The following is a 17,328-nucleotide window of genomic DNA, read 5'->3' on the forward strand; positions in this document are numbered from 1 at the left end:
CCAAGGCCTGAGCCATTTTACCTCCACACAAAAGAGTTGTTTCTTTTAGAAGATATCTGAAAGTAGATTGCAATTCAAACTTGCAAGGTCATAAAATCATTTTCTAGCGCATAAAAAATGTATTTCGAGAATAATTAAACAGTCCATTAACAGTCCATATTTGTTCATTCAGCTTAAGTAACTTTCCTCCTACATCTTTTCATCTTCCACAATGTGTTTCTGCTGCGTGAAGCAAGAACCAAAATCTTATAATCTGGCAACTACAACCTACAGAGTTTTAAAAGGTACAATGGATTTTAAGTGATGCAAAGATTTATTTAATATGTTTTTGCTGTAAAGTTTGCACTTGGGTCTGGGTGTAATTTGTGTCCATCTTTCCACTAAGTTAGTTTTCAATAATATAAAAATTATTTCCATCCACATCCATAGGAGTAGGAGCTGGTCAAACTGGGGTCAGTTGGACCAGCAGTTAACCCATTACAGAATAAGTGACAACCGAGATGGCGTAATTAAAAGAGTCCAATGTCAAACAGACGGAAACAACTCGAGATGTTAGAGATGAGCCAGCGCATTCTATGCTGGCTACATTTTGCTCTTATTTCATCCTGACTTGTTCTAATGCCATGCACAGACAAAAACTAATAAGGTCAGTGCTTTGTTTGTCTGCATTTATTATAGAAACACTTTGCTTATGCATGCAAAACTGCCATGGAGATTTGTTTATTATAAACCAGCTGATTGCAAAAAATCTAATGGCTGCTAAAGTGTTTTTAAATTGATAAAAAAGCTCATAACATTTTGGGTTGTTTTTTTTTTACTATTGACTGCATTACGTGGGAACAATAGCAACCATACCCAAAAGGTTTTTACCCCAAACAGTTTTGTAGGTCTAAGCCTGAGGTATATCCATCTGAAGTTAAAATGATCTAAAACTGAACTAAACTAGATGTGAGAAATATTTTTAGATGTTTTGAATTAAAAAAAAAACTAAAGTAAAAAGCTTTACTAAATTGCATACTAGTTTAATAAAACAAAATCTATGCAAATTGAAATCAAAATCGATAGCTAATATCTTTTGCTGTATTCTTTGGTAATGGGGTTAAATTTGTCAGCCTGCCTGATCAGGCTTCAGTGAATGATCACATAAAGTGTTGTTTGTACTGTATCTAATTTTAGATAATTGTGTGGTGAATCATATTATCTCCACATGCAGTGTAGTATTCCCATGTTGTTCCCTCAGAATAATCATCATCAAGGATTCCTGCTGTATGGATCATGAAAGCACTACTTGCTATTTTCTGATTTTGACAAAGGCTGAGAGAAAGGACTTCAGCCTGTCTACTTTATATTTTAGTTCATGTTGGTTCCCTGCCTGCAGCCAGATGTCAAGTGGTGTAGAAGATTAAAAAAATAAATAAATAAAAATAAAAAGTTAAACTAGAGATAGTTTAGCATTGGACCCGAGGGCTCGCAGCGAAAGCAGCAGTGAAACAACGAGTGTGTTTTTAGGACAACCGTGCATGGCCCAGTGCCTCCTTAGTAATGTGTGCTTTCTCTGCCTACAGCATACACGGTTTACATCTGCACAAAACCTACAGTGCACACACCAGAACAGTCGCACTCATAAACGCCAGCACTTGCGTGAAGTCCTACCTTCACCGCCTCTATGTGAGTTACATTGTCAAACAGGATGTCATTAGCGGCCACTATCTGGTCCCCGACTCTCAGTCCTTCTCTCTCAGCCGATGAGCCTGGCTCCACTAGGGACACATAGATGCCTACGCCGTGCTCTGAACCACCTCGAACGCTGAAGCCCAGACCCTCGTGGCTCCTGGAGCGCGTCAGGGTCACTTTGCGCGTATCTCCAAAGGGGCCCTCACAGAACGGTGGGACCACGCACGCGGAGAGTTCAGCAGCTGCGCTTAAACCCTCCGGGCAGCCCGACGACGACAGGACCTGCTCAGGGATGGAACTGGCAGCTGAATCTACCTCCCCCACAAAGTCCTCTGCGATGCCGTTGCTGGGGATGAGGTCCGACTTCAGATAGAGTCCCTCGGACGTGTACTGATCGAACAGCAGCTGGTCGGACCTCGGGATGACCAGGCGCAACATGGGCAAGAGGTGCCGTTTGTCTGGCGTGTTGAGAATCACTTTAAGAGTTTGAACCAAGTCGAAGACGTTGCGCTTGGCGTGGTAAACATTGAGACAGTGGATGAACTGCTCTCTCTCCCGGTCATTGAGCAGAATATTGAGAGCTTTGTGTAGCCTTCGGACGTTTGTCGAGAGCGCACGACCGCCCAAGACGATCGAGTTCAACGACGTGTTGAGCGAAACGCTCTCGAGGTCAGCGCTCATCCTACAACATAACAGAGCGTCATACAGATACGACGTTTGATCGTGAATATGATCAAATTCACCTCAAGTCGGCACTTCTCCTTAAAAGTAAAACTTGAAACGCGCATCAGACAATTTCAGCAAGTGCCCCGCACACGACGTGTCACCTCGAAACAAAACATTTCCACAGTCGATGCCCGTATTCATCTGGCTCTGAACAAAGCAATATGTCCCCGCGTGTTTTATTCCATGCACAACGCCAGCTCCACCGCTGTCCACGGAAAGCTCTCCTTATCAATATACACAATCTAACTGCACCTCATTACAACATTTGATTCATTTTCCCTGCTGCTCGATCAGTCCTCCAAGCAAACTCAGAGCGCAGAGTGGAGGGCAGAACTGAACGCGCTGACCCTTTATATAGGAAATGACGCAGGTGCGCGCGTGTGTGTGTGTGTTGCTAAGAAACTGACAACACTATTCACCTTTATTTAAATTATTATGTTGGGCAATTCATTACCTAATATTTTAGGCTACAGTGTAGATGAGCCGATCTGATGAACAAAAACAGATCCCTGTTCTGTCCAATCGAGATTTATCTAGACAACTTAAAAACAACGTGTAGGTTGGATCATCCACATGCATATAATAGTAGGTGTCGACTTATCAGTCTTTAAGCTGATAAAGCAAATATCTCTCAGAGGCATAACTAAAGCTTTTTCTAAGCAGCAGTTTATAGGAGCCTCCTCATGAGAGGAAGACTGTCTCACAAAACATTTGTGTTGCACTACTGTGCTGCTGAGGGGACACTGACAGCACAGCATGACTCCGTTCAGGTAAACAAAAGATCATAAAAGCCACTTTGGCATGAAATCAGACCCGGGTTCCTTGTGTGATCCTACAGAATAAATGTGTACCGCCTACTGTTTTCCACATAGTGGCTGATCATGGTAAATTTATTTATTTGTTGAACAGTTGTTTATTAAAATAGACAGCAATAAACGTTTAAGACATGAATAGAAACTTCCATTGGCTGACACTTAAAAAGAAGAAAAAGTCAATTAAACTTCTGGGATATTGATCTGGTCCGTTAAGTAGCAGCAAGGGTCGTTAAATCGGTTTCAGCTGCTTCTGTGTTAATGAAATGAACAAGAGAGACTAAAAGGACAACAGTAGGATGGCTGTAGCTCAGGAAGTAGAGAAGGCCGTCCAATAATAGGAAAGGTGGGAGTTCAGTTAGCCTTGTATAATATTCAGGCATTTTACAGAGAAGGAGACACAAATTGCAGTGTAAGTCATTCTATAGTGTAAATAATGTTAAGTAGTAATTTCATGGTAATTTAAGGAAAACCAAACAATATTTCCAAATCTTACAGTGTAAGTAAGCTGCACTTTTCAGGACACAGGCCATATTATGGAGTAACTTCATCTTGTTATCCAGGTATTTCACACTGCTGAAGTCATTTGTGTGTAATGAATATTCTACTATTCAACTGTCTTTTTATATGAAATACAAAATAACACAGTGATGAGAACTTTTCTCCCCCTCTTATTTGATTTTATACATTGATACATACAATCAAACTTTGCAGGACTCTGAGCATACAATAATACAGACAAGGTGAGTTTCATTAACCTTTTTAACATCAAACTGAACAACTGAACAACTGAACTTTGTGAGCGAGTGTCCAAAATCTTCCAGACTGTCAGCATATTTTTGCAGGGGTCATTCGAACTGAAGCTTTCTCCTTCTCAAAGGACAACTGACAACAGACAACAACATGAAATTAGAGTTTGGCATAGGAACCTTCCTGTGACCAAGCAAGTAAGAAAACAGGGCTGGACCCCCTTTTTTCTTCAGAGCTGTCTTAATTCTTTGAAGGTCAGATGCAACAAGGAGCTGGAAACATTCCTCAGACAAGACTCGAGATGCCATTTGAATTAGAGCAGGCCGATATGACCAAAAATATTTATCACGATATACATTTGAAAATTTGCGATAACAATATAACTGACAATATAATTGACACTAGACAAAATACTTTACAACTCCACAACTTTGATGGGTTTTTTTGCACTAATAATGTATTCTCACTTAAACAAGCAGCTGTTTTTTTATGTGCATTAAAGTTATATAAAAATTTAACAGTGCAAATGCAAATTCCTCGCTGACAGTTTAACCAAAAGGCATTTCCAGTGGAAACTGGCCGACATATCCTCAGCATAACCATGTATAATATCCACAAAACTTAAAAAGAGGTTATACACACACAATACAGTAATATTATGTTGAAGCACAGTACGTATCACTCCGCGAGGCTCCTGCCTACGGTAGCCGTAATCCTCCGACAATCCATCAAGCGGTGCGGCTTCGTAGCTTAGCAAAGTCGTACTGAAACATTTGACAGATTTTCGAGATTTCTGCTTTCGCCCTTCTCATTCTGCGTCGCCGCCATGTGCGTATGTAAACATAGGCACTGCGCATGCACGTTTTACCCATATTCTATCGCCATATTTCATTTTCCTATCGTTGCCCAACATTACACCGGTATTACCGTGAACGGTATGATATGGCCCAGCCCTAATTTGAATACTAAATGTTCAAAGAACCAGTATGAGGTCATTTAAGATTTGTGATCACCATCTCCTGCTAGAAGCATCCACACCAACAAGATATTTTCACACAGAGAATATTTTCACACATCCTCAGGGTGGTTATGCCAGTATATCTGAACAATCATGCAATATTCAGAGTCCTTGAAGTGACTTTTCTTTCCCATTCTTACCCTTGGTTTGAATATCAATAGGCTGTTTTGACCTTGTCTACATGCATGCAAACACACTGAGTTGTTGCCATGTGATTTGGTGATTAGATTGTATTGTTTAGCGCTCATATCTAATGAAGTGACCAGTGTAGTTGTGTATATAAATCTTCAGCATTTTAATAATCCTTGCAACAGTATTTGATACTTTTCTTTCCGACCTGAGGAATGGTCGTAGGTTAATGGCTCAGTGCTCGGTTAAAACATATTTACATACTACATTTACTTTTGTATGAGAGAAGAATGACAAAGTCAGTAGAAATATTTTTTTAAGTAAATATTAGGGCATTACACTCTTTTCATTTTATGTCCACAAGGTGAATAGGTGAGGTGTTCTCTCAGTGACAAAGTGTCCCATGTCTCTCTTGAAACTGAAACTTAAATTCCTTGGTGTCTGTTTCTCTCTGTATTTCTAACAAACATCAACACCTCCCTCCTGAAATAAACTACAGTGAAATATTTAATTGACCAGTAAAAATAATGATTCCTAAATTCCATGCACTTCTTTAGCTGACTCATTTCTTAGCTGACCAACTTGATGGAGACAGCAGGGTCTAATCTGCTGACAATAACTAACTGTGACCATACTGCTCTGCACTATCCAGCCACATACCTAAAAGCACAATTAGCTGGAACAAAGGCCACTGTATTTAAAATTGCAGGACAACAAGGTGGCATCCACACACCAGCGCCTGCGTTTTATTTTTCAATGGATTCATTCTAAACTCATGAGCATCCATGTATATCTGTATATAGTCTATGAAAAAACATCTCTGCCTTTAAAAACAAAAATGTACCTAACAGCCAGTGACAACAAAGGCATCACAAGTGATACATGTGCAAGTGATAGGAAACAATTTATAGCACTTCATAATGCAACCTGCCAACAATAGTGTAATTAGCCTGTAATTAAATGTCATTTCAAGGCGTTTTATTTAAAATAACAGGTATCTTACAGGAAAGGAGGCACACATTATACTAAGTATATAGTACTAATAGATTTAGTAATTACTCATTTTAAGTACGCTGTAAGTAATTTTAAGTACTGGATAATCTCATGGTAATTTCAGGAGAAACAGCCAATATTTCACCATAAGTACACTGTACTTTTCGGGATGTGGGCCCTATTATGGGGTGACTTAACCTTGCCTAGCATCCAGTTAGTTTCCATGAAAGGACACTATGGACACTACATGCAATTCTAGCCTACACTCAATTGCTTAGAAAGACAGACTGAGTTGGAAAGGATGATTGACAGGTTAGTGTGATGAAAGACAGAGATGTAAATGTACTGACATGTGAAGAGTTTGTGGAGAATGTGAAAGTGTGACGTGTGAGCAGCAGTATGGCTTCATGCAAAGAAGGAGCGGCGACAGTATAGACATGTCTCAGGTTTGATTTGTGACAACAGGACAGCCACTAAAGTGAATATTAAGGTTTACATAGTAAGATTTCTGTTTTTCAGTTTCTACTATAGACATTTCTGTTTTTTTACAACTGCAGTAAAAAGCAAACAAACAACAACAAAAGTGGACAATCTGGGCAATGAGCTACCAGAAGTTTTTCTGTAACTTTACACATTTATTTCTTGCAATTTAAGTTCAAAGAGTCGTGCTAACAGATTTCTTTCTTTGTCACAGACAGCTTTTTCTTTATCATGTAGAGCAGGGGTCTCCAATTCCAGGCCTCGAGGGCCGGTGTCCTGCAGGGGCGCCCCCTGGGGAAGGTCGGGGAATGGACTCAAATCCAAAGGGTGAAAGGAGCTCATGTGGTGGGAAGTGACAACAGCATGATGATAGGAAGGTCTGTGAGCCATAGTATGGCTGAGTACAAAGTGGCGGCGACCTCATCTGACCCCAAAAATATCCACCCCGCTGAGCCTCCAGCCAGACCCGCCTCCTCCCAGGGGAGAACCCGAGAGACGACAGAGGGCGAGAAGGAGAGACAAAAAGGAAGAACAGTGAACAGGGCATAGGTATCATCCCAATTATCATAATGCTAGAAAAGGGAGAAAAATTATGGATTGGGAATTCTGAGGGAATAAACCAATTTGGTTTATTAAAACCAAGTCTTCATTTTGTGTTTCTTAAGCCATTCAGAGGTGGACTTGCTGGTGTGTTTTGGATCATTGTCCTGCTGCAGAACCCAAGTGAGCTTAAGCCTGAGGTCACAAACAGATGGCCGGAGATTCTCCTTCACAAAGCTTTGGTAGACGGAAGAATTCATGGCTTCTTTTACTATGGCAAGTCTTCAGGTCCTGAGGCAGCAAATGATGTCGCTCTTCTGAAATGTTGTGGTACTTTTACGCCAGATGTAATAGGGCACACACCTGCCAAAAAGTTCAACTTTTGTCTCATCAGTCTCGTCAGAATATTTTCCCAAATGTCTTGGGGGATCATCAATATGTTTTCTGGCAAAACTGAGACAAGCCTTTGTCTTGGATCCTTGTCATGCACTTATGGTGGAGTCAAGAACACTGACCCTAACTGTGAGGCCTTTGGGGTCATTTGGGGTCACTTTTTCATACAGGGCCATGTAGGTTTGGAAGCCAAGGAATAAAAGTGGGTTTTCAATTGAATTTTGAAAGTGTCTAAAGTGTGACAAACATACAAAAAAAAAAGGAAATAGGAAAGGGGCAAACACTTTTTCATACCACGGTACATATACGCTTCAATAAAATGATTGAATTTCTGCTGTTATTGTCATGTGCTTATAAATGTCGTTTATCTTCTGCTTTACCTTATGATTTAGGTCCTTTATGTTTTATCTTGTCTTCTGTTCTTAGTTTTGTTACTGTCAGGTTATCCTTTTGTTTATTCCCATTGTGTTTCCATTCTGTTCCTCCTTCTGTGTCTTTGTTTTGCTGTGCTCCCCAGTCTTGTCCTTCTGTCTTCCCCCGTATCAGCTCTTCTGTTTAGTTGTGTCTTACTTCCTGTTTTGTTTTTAGTAGTTGTGTCTTTGTGTCTTGTGTTCACTTTAACTTGCTTCCAGTCTCATTAAACTATTTCTCTCCAGGTGTGTGTCCACAAGTTATCTCTCCCCTTTATTTACTCCCTCAGTCTTCTCTTGTTCGTTGTTGCATTATCCTCAAAGCTGTGTTCTCCAGCTCTGATCACTAGATTGTTGTTTATCTCCTTCATCTGTGTTGCCTACAATAAGTTGTGTTGTTTGCAATTACTGTTGAAGATTTACTCTGAGTTGTAACTCGTTCCCTTACTAATTAACTAATACAAATGGTTAAGGTGTAATGAAATCCAAAATTATTACATTATCCTGCTTAACTTGTGTTTCAAAAAGAAGGTAGTCTGGCTGTTTCCTCACTACACACAGAACAGTCATTTGTTGACTGCTTTCACTCTCTTATGTAAAGCTGATACGATTCCCATTGCATCCTTTCTGCCAGCTGCTGTGACAGGGGAATGTGGGCGCTGATTCTGTGCGTTCAGAGAGTACTGCAGTAATTAGAGGTCTCTGTTTCATAAGCCATCTGAATGGCTGCATCAACAGCTGTCTGCTCATACATCATAGACAGTATTTTACATCTACCATTTGTGATGACAGCTAAAAGCACCTGACATTTCCTTTCCTCGCAATTAATGCCCAAAGTAGTGAACTTTTCATGGTTCTGAGTCTAGGTCTCCCACCCAGCTAATATCACAATCATGCACATCCATCTTTAATCCATCATTAAGACACAACTGGGAAAAAATGAAAGGCGCCTCCGTGCATTTTTATTAACAAAGCAGAACATGACATATATATTTTAGTCTAATGAAATGCTTATGTGATGTTGTAGCTTTTACTATCTTAAATAAGTATAAAAGTGACTTAAAGAATAAGTGGGTGTTGTCATGGTGTGGGGAAAAGAACATAGTACCTGTATGGATGGGTGTGAATGGGTGAATGAGGCATGTTGGATAAATCACTTTGAGTGTTCATGTAGAGCAGATAAGCCCTATATTAGAACCAGCACCATTCACCATATTCACAATGAGAATATATCTGTGCACGAGTCACCCTACAGTCTTCAGACATACAGACAAGTGTCAGGTTAACAGGCAGTTCTGCCATGAAAGAGAGAGAGAGAGAGAGAGAGAGTGAGTGTGTGTGTGTGTGTGTGTGAGACGTGCTATGATGTATGATTGAGACATGGCACTGACAAAATGACGCCAACCTGCAGTTGGCAGAGCTGAAGATTTTCAATTCAATGAAATTTTATTTGCACCAAATCACAGCATCAGTTGCCTCGAGGTGATTTATACTGTAAGGTAAAGATCCTACAGTAATATAGAGACAACCCCAACAATCAGATGACCTCCTATGAGCAACCACTTGGTGACAGTGGGAAGGAAAAACACTCTTTTAACACAAAGACATGGTTAGACAGCGTGTTTCTAATATTTATAAGGGTGAATACAATAACCACAGTTTTATCTGAATTTAGAAACAGGAGATTAGAGATTATTCAGGTTTTTGCATTTTTAAGACTTTCCTGCACTTTAACTTTAACTGGTTTATCTCTTCTGGCTTCACTGATACAGCTGGTACCATATACATAGCAATGAAAATGTATGCTGCATCTCCTAAAGCTGCATAAGGGCAAAATACAGTATGTCTACATTTGGATCAAGGCCTGCTTTTGGTATATATGGTTATTACGTTGAGTTCTACAAGAACCTTTCAAATGTGATTACTTCTCTGACTGATTTGTCAGATCATGTTAATCTTTTTTTTTTTTTTTTTTTTTTTTTTACGTATTTATTTATGCAAGTTTCAAATTTTTTTTACAGAGGAACACAAACAATAAGGACAAAAAAACAAACAAACAAACAAACAAAAAAAAACAACAAAAAAAACCCCAACAAAACAAAACAAACACGGCCAGCACGTGTTAGGAACAGCAGAGAAGAAAAAAGCAAATAGTATACATGTCAAACAACTCAGAATCCAGTGAGTCCAATCCACACTGAAGTTCGAATCCAGAGATCGTTAGGAGGAGCAGTTGCACAACAGCTATGGGCAACAGCTCAGAATGATAACAGTTAAAACAACATGGTCAGGACCCAGGGCGTGGACTGTCCTTCTTAATGTGGTCTATAAAGGGCCCCCATATCTTCTTGAACTTCTCCATGGAGTCAGACGTAGAAAACCGAATTTCCTCCAGGTATAAACAGGAGACCATCTCCTCGAGCCACCTCTTGAAGCAGGGAGGGGAGGCAGATTTCCACTCACCCAAAATCAGACGTTTGGCAAGTACCAAACCAAACATAAGGGCCTGTTGCACAGCAAAAGGAAGTGCCAAGGAGTTGCCGGAGCAGCCCAGGATCACCATAAGACAGTCAGGATGCAGTTGCCTATTGTAAACAGTGCTATAAAAACTAAAAATACTAGTCCAGAAGGCAGTAAGCTTAGAACAGGACCAAAAAAGATGGCCAAGAGTACCGTCCACAAGTTTACATTTATCACATTTGGGGGAAACACTAGGAAAAATCTTGTTCAATTTGGTTTTGGAATAGTGCAACCTATGGACTACCTTAAATTGAATTAACTGAAGCCGGGCATTAACAGAGCACAGTTTTATCCGGCTTAACGCTTCAGCCCATAAATCGTCAGAGATATCCAAACCAGTGTCCCTTGTCCAAGCCTCTTTAATATGGCAAGAGGAGGTTGCCGAAGAAAAAAGGTTAACAAGCCGAGAGATTAAGTGTTTTGAGGTGGGAGGTTCGTTCATTATATTGTAAAAGACATGCTGCATGGGGATAGTATCTAAATTCGAGAACGCTTGCTTGACATAATTCCTAATTTGTAAATACCGAAAGAAATGACTTGTAGGGAGATTGTACTTTGTCTGAAGTTGAGCAAAAGAGGCAAAATGATTGTCAATATAAAGATCTTTTATAGCAGTTAACCCTTTAACAGGCCATTGTTTGAAAGCAGCATCCATTGTACTAGGCTTAAAACTAGGATTATGGCAGATCGGGGCAAAGGTTGACAATTCCGGGAGGTTCAAGATTCTCTTAATTTGGTTCAATATTTTTACGGAGTTGCAAAGAATAAAGTCATCACATATACTAGTAGTAACCGATTTTGAAAATAAAATAGCTGGTAAGGATGCTCCAGTGTGCTCGATAGCGGTGCTAAGCTCCATTTCGAGCCATTTGGGGCTGGACCCACATCCCAAAGCATCACCAACTGTAGGCAGATTCCAAAAGACCCAGGCTCTAGCATTACAGGCCCAGTAATAATGTTTGAAAATTGGAAGGCCCAGACCACCCTCGTCTGTGGGCTTTTGCAAGTGAGACTTCGAGATGCGGGGGGGCTTGTAGGCCCAAACAAAAGGCATGATAATGGCATCCAATGCTTTGAAAAAGGAGGACCTGAGAAAAATAGGAACGTTCTGGAATAAGTACGTGAATTTAGGGAGCACAACCATTTTGATTATATTGATACGGCCAATCATTGAAAGTGGGAGAAGTTTCCATTTATCTATCATACACTTGAGCTCATCAATTAGAACCGAATAATTAAGCCTGAAGAGGAGTTTTGAGTTCCTAGGGATGTTAATACCCAGGTATGAAAAATAATCCTGGGAGACCTTAAAGGGCAAACTAGACAGGAAATCACAGCCCAGACCAGACGACAGCGGCATAAGAACAGACTTCTTCCAATTAATGGTGAACCCTGATAGGTGGCCAAAGCTGTCAATCAGTTTAAGAAGAGGAGGAAGGGAGATCTTTAAATCTGAAAGAGCCAATATGATATCATCTGCATACAGACCGATGGTGTACTCTGACGTACCACAATTTATACCAGAGATATGGGAATTGGCTCTGATGGCAATGGCCAGCGGCTCAAGAGCTAAAGCAAAAAGCGTTGGAGAGAGGCAACAACCCTGCCTGGTCCCACGGTGTAAGAGGAACGGGAGCGACCTCTCATGGTTGGTAAGGACCGAGGAACGAGGGCAAGCGTACAGCAACTTAACCATATTCAAAAATTTCGACCCAAAACCAAATTTGTCAAGAGTGGCAAACAAATAAGTCCATTCCACCTGATCAAAAGCCTGCTGGGCATCAAGTGAAATCACCGCAGAATTGGGCAGTGTCGTTGAGTACATTGCATCTAAGAGACATCTAGTATTTGAGAAAGAAAATCTATTGGGGATAAAACCCGATTGATCAGGATGAATTAAAGAGCCTATATGCTTATTTAACCGGTTGGTTAGGACTTTAGCGATTATTTTTTGGTCTGAGTTGAGAAGACTTAGGGGACGATAGGATGAAACGTTAGTTTCGTCTCGGTCTTTTTTCAGGAGGAGACAAATATGGGCATCGTAGAAAGAATGAGGGAATGAGCCGTTTACCACTGAGCAATTTACCATCCGGAGCAGCAGGGGAGCAATAACGTCAATATGTGTCTTATAAAACTCAATCCCAAAACCGTCCGGGCCACAAGCATTACCGTTAGGAAAGGAGCAAATTGCAATTCTAATTTCCTCCAGCGTAAAGTCTGCATCGAGTGAGCCCTGTGCAACATCAGAAAGAGTTGGGATGTCTAAAGCATTAAGAAAATTAGTGATTTCAGTAACTGTGGCAGTGGTACCAGATGTATATAACTGACTATAAAAACTACGAAATCTGTCATTTATCTGTTTGTGATCAGACAGCAACTGGCCAGTTGAAGAGAGAATTCTGTGTATCGCCCTATCAGCTTGAATGCCCTTTAGCTGTCTGGAAAGCACCTTGTCAGCCTTTTCACCAAGCTCAAAATGCTTCTGTTTTAATCTGCGAATACAATTCATGACCTGCTCCCCCAACATGTGGTTGTAGTCATATCTCAATTTTAGAATGGTATTAAGTGTGTCATCAGCCCCAGTATCGCGATACTTCTCCTCCAACACAGCCAGCTCTGCCTCAATATTAGCACGCAACCTGAGTTTGTCCCTTTTCTGAGAAGCTTGATAAGCAATAATATGACCTCTAATAACGACTTTAAAGGACTCCCACAGAACTGAGTCTGAAACTACACCGTTATCATTGAATTGTAAAAATTCTGCAATTTTAGTAGATAGGTAATCAGTAAAAGAGACATTTAGATATAAAGAGGGGTTGAATTTCCAATTGTATTGGGAGGTGTAGAGGTTAAAGTCAATTACCGTTGAGAGAGGCGCGTGGTCCGAAACTAAAATACTATGATAAGTGGAACTAACCACTTTCGAAATAAGCCTGGAATCAATAAGAAAATAGTCAATTCTACTGAAACTGCCATGGACAGGGGAGAAGAAAGAGTATTGCTTTTCTAACGGATGTTGATGCCTCCAAATGTCAACCAAGTCCAAAGATTTAGTAAGAGTATTGAGCACAGAAACAGCTCTCAAAGTTGGGGCCAGGGAAGCAGAGGACCTATCCAACAATGGATCGAAATAACAATTAAAATCACCACCGATAATGATATTATGGTCATTGTATTGTGAAACAAGATTGAATACTTTACTAAAGAAGTCAGGATTATCAAAATTAGGGGCATAAATGTTCAAGAGGACTACAGGGATGGAGTTGATCGTACCTGTGACAAGTATGAACCTCCCACCTGGATCACATGTCTGATTTTTGAATATAAAAGGAATAGTTCTGCGAACAAGAATGGCAACCCCTCTCGCCCTGGAAGAAAAGGTGGACTGGTACACCTGTGACACCCATACCGATCTTAATCGCCTCTGCTCTGAAGGATGGATATGGGTCTCCTGTAAAAAAATTATATCAGAAGACAAAGATTTTAAATGCGAAAATACCTTACCACGTTTAAGAGCTTTGCCCATACCCCGACAATTCCAGGTCGTAAAAGTTATGTGGCTCATCCTCAAATTAAGTGAGTAGATGACTTACGACAGTGTGGAAGGACAAAATGAAGGCTTTGACATTTGGCAAATAAAGAGCTGGCACTTACATCAAAAGAAAAAAAAAGAAAAAAAAAAAAACGACACATAATTAGAAACATGAAGACACTCACCCACCCCCCACGCCGCAAAAAGAAGAAAGCGGAACAACCCCAATATCCAACAGGGAGGCAGCCGGGAACCAGGGCCAGCCTGACCGAACGCTAATACTCCTAAAAAAAAACCATGGAGCCCCGTGCGCCCCACATATAATCTATTTAACAAACATAAAAAAACAAAATTGTACACAAAATACAAAAGATCCAACCCAAACATCTAGATGGATATTCCCAAAATCGGAACATAACACAAATACTGTAGAGGCGGAACCCAATAGGCAGAATAGGCACTATACACCGCTTCAGTGCGGGAAAGACATGCACTCTACAATATGTAAATCACAGTATGCGCACCAACAAACCTTTATATTGTGCCTTAATCAACTGAGGACAAGGATGTTGGATCAAAACATTCAACATAGCTGGGTAGAGAACATTACAACAAAAAATGCGCAAAGTGCGTAAATATGTCGTGAAATTAGCAAGTCACTTATGAATTATTAGTCATTTGCAGGGCCTAAGGAGTCAGCAAACCGTGCAGCTTCCTCCGGCGACATAAAAGTCTTCAATGTGTTGTTATAGTCGACTTGGAGCTTTGCGGGAAAGCGAAGAGAGCACTTAGCACCGGCGTCGGTCAGCCGCTTCCTTACACCAGCAAAGGCCTGCCGCTGCGCCGAGACCTCCGCCGTGTAGTCAGGGAAAATGGAGACTCTGTCGCCGTGGTAGAGCAGAGGAGACCGTTGCCTGCTGAGTCGTAATATGTCAAACACATCCCGGTCGTTGTGGACTTTAGCAATGATGACACGTGGCCGTTCATTGGGCTGTGGCTTCGGTCTCAGACTACGGTGGGCTCGATCTATTTTTATTGGCCTGCTGAAGTTCTCATGACCCAAAAGCTCTGGAAGTAGCTTAGCAACGAAGTCGGTTGGGTTGCCTTTCTCATCCCCTTCCTTAACTCCCACAATCCTCACATTGAGTCGGCGAGAGCGCCCCTCCAGATCGTTGACTTTGGCTTTGAGGAGAGTGTTAGCCACCTGTAGCTCTTTGCACGATGCTTCAAGCGTTGCTAATCGGCTATCATTAGCGGACATAGCTTTATCAAGGTCTTCAAACCGGCGCTCAGACTCATGATATTTCTTCTGGAGAGAAGTTAGCGTTACATCAATTGCATCGAGACGGCCCTCAACCGACTTCTTTAACCCGTCCACAAGCGAGGTTATTTTCGAAAGCTCAGCTCCATGCTTAGCGATAGCCGCTAATATGGCATCATTACCAGACGCCGACTGGCTCGCCTTGGACGTATCCCTCTGGCTCTCATCTTTCTTCGGCATGTTGACAAAAGATCGACTCCGGCAGTCCACGAAACAAATTTTAAAACTACCCAGCTAGAAATAAACTTAAAGTGCAACTTTATGAGTGAGATGGCACGGAGAGCTCAGAAAACACGTCTACTCCATAGCTGCACACGAGCGCCCCCCATCATGTTAATCTTTTTGAGCGTATTTCTGAGTGTCAGGACTCATTCAGATCAGCCGAGGCTGTGATTGCCCCTGATTTTGCTTGAGACTGATAGCAAAGCTCATGGTACAAGCACAGTAGTATTGCAGGTGTCTTTGATAAGGCAGTGTGCTATTTTTCACAGAAATCCAAAAAACACCAAATGAACCACAATAAACCCTGTGTTACGTTTGTCACAGCAACATTTTGAGGTGTGTGTTGGTTTCAGCTCCATCCCAACTGTTGCAGACACTGACTACACCTTATGTTCCTGTCTCTGCTGTAAACCGACAGTCAGCATGTTGTGGGCTGGTCTATACTGCTGGAAAATGTCAACATTGAGATTCACCATCTGAAGGGGACTGATGCTCGGTGCCATGTAGAGTTGGGGTTAAAAATCTTAAGTTTGGGGTCATCCAGGTGATCCAGGTCACAGCTTTTGTATCATGTGTTACTGTTTGCAAATATCGTAAATGCGTATCTTCCTCTAAAATCAGTAAATCAGTGTTTGATGCAGGAGTGGAAGTTATTTTTAATAAACTGTTTATTATAGAGACAGATAAGAGACAAGTTTGGTTAAAAAAAAATTGGGGGGGGGGGGGGGGTATATGATGTAATCACTGTACTTGATTAGAGTCTCTCTCATGTTTTCAACTAAGGCTTGTTTATATAAATCTACATATATGTCTGTGAACATGTGTATGCATGCATATATATACTGTATATATGTGAATAATCACGTGATGCTTTGCTGTATGGCGGGCAGGATGCAGGACCCAAACGCAGGAAATTTAACTGAAAGCAGCAGCTTTATTGCTGAAGTCACTATTATCAGTATAAAACAAAACTAGAAACAGAAAACTCACAACAACACTAGAAAATAAACCAGGACCTGAAAATTAGAGTTACTTGGAACACAGAGGACGAACCACAGCATTGCGACGGTACGACATGACAACTAACAGAGACAAACACAAAGGGCAAAGGTAACGGGGGAACGGAAAACAGGAAGGAAGCACAGCTGGGGCTAGTCCAACATAACGAGACAAAGGAAGCAAAGCAGGATACACGGACATAGGACAGGAAACACGAAACATATGCAAAGACAGACTCAGAGACACAGGCTTCACACTGAGACGTGACTGACTCGGGAACAGAGGGAACAGAGAGACAAGGTGATTAAACATGAGGCGTGAGACCTGGACAGGCACAGAGAAAACGTGGGGACAGAGACTGAACACAGGCTAAGAAAAATACAAAGGAAGCAAGAACTAAGATCAGTAAGAACTAACCAAAGATAACCAAAACCAGGAATAACAATCATCAAAGAATATCAAACAAAGATCTGAAACACAAATACTGGTTGTACACCCAGTACTGTAAAAAATCCCCCTCACTCAAACATGTTGATGTATGAGTGAGAGTATATACATTAATAATATTATACAAAGGATTATTTATCAAACATGCAATAAAGATTATATGGTAATGATGGATACACCAATATGATTGTTTTCATGTATAATGTTTTTAAACAAAAGTTTTTATTAAAAAAAATACCTTCAAAGCACAGTGAAGATAGCACTTGGTGCACTTAACAGCCTCGTAAGCTGTTTGGTTGTTCCAAGCCTGTAAACTGTTACAATTCATAGAATAATAGGTGCTTTAAAACATTAATGCAACA

At 40.9% G+C, this 17,328-nt stretch overlaps 1 protein-coding gene across 2 annotated transcripts in view; it reads right to left on the reverse strand.

Annotated features, from left to right (window-relative positions):
- LOC134639048 (whirlin-like) overlaps nt 1-2,704 on the reverse strand; it is a 66,453-nt gene extending 63,749 nt beyond the window's left edge. For both annotated transcript variants that reach the window (XM_063490068.1, XM_063490067.1), the window contains exon 1: nt 1,654-2,704. In XM_063490068.1, the coding sequence (XP_063346138.1) occupies nt 1,654-2,355 (702 nt within the window). In that variant the 5' untranslated portion in view covers nt 2,356-2,704. The remainder of the gene's footprint in view (nt 1-1,653) is intronic.
- Nucleotides 2,705-17,328: the final 14,624 nt, after the last annotated feature.

The sequence above is a fragment of the Pelmatolapia mariae genome, linkage group LG12 (genome assembly GCF_036321145.2).
Source record: "Pelmatolapia mariae isolate MD_Pm_ZW linkage group LG12, Pm_UMD_F_2, whole genome shotgun sequence".
Taxonomy (NCBI): domain Eukaryota; kingdom Metazoa; phylum Chordata; class Actinopteri; order Cichliformes; family Cichlidae; genus Pelmatolapia; species Pelmatolapia mariae.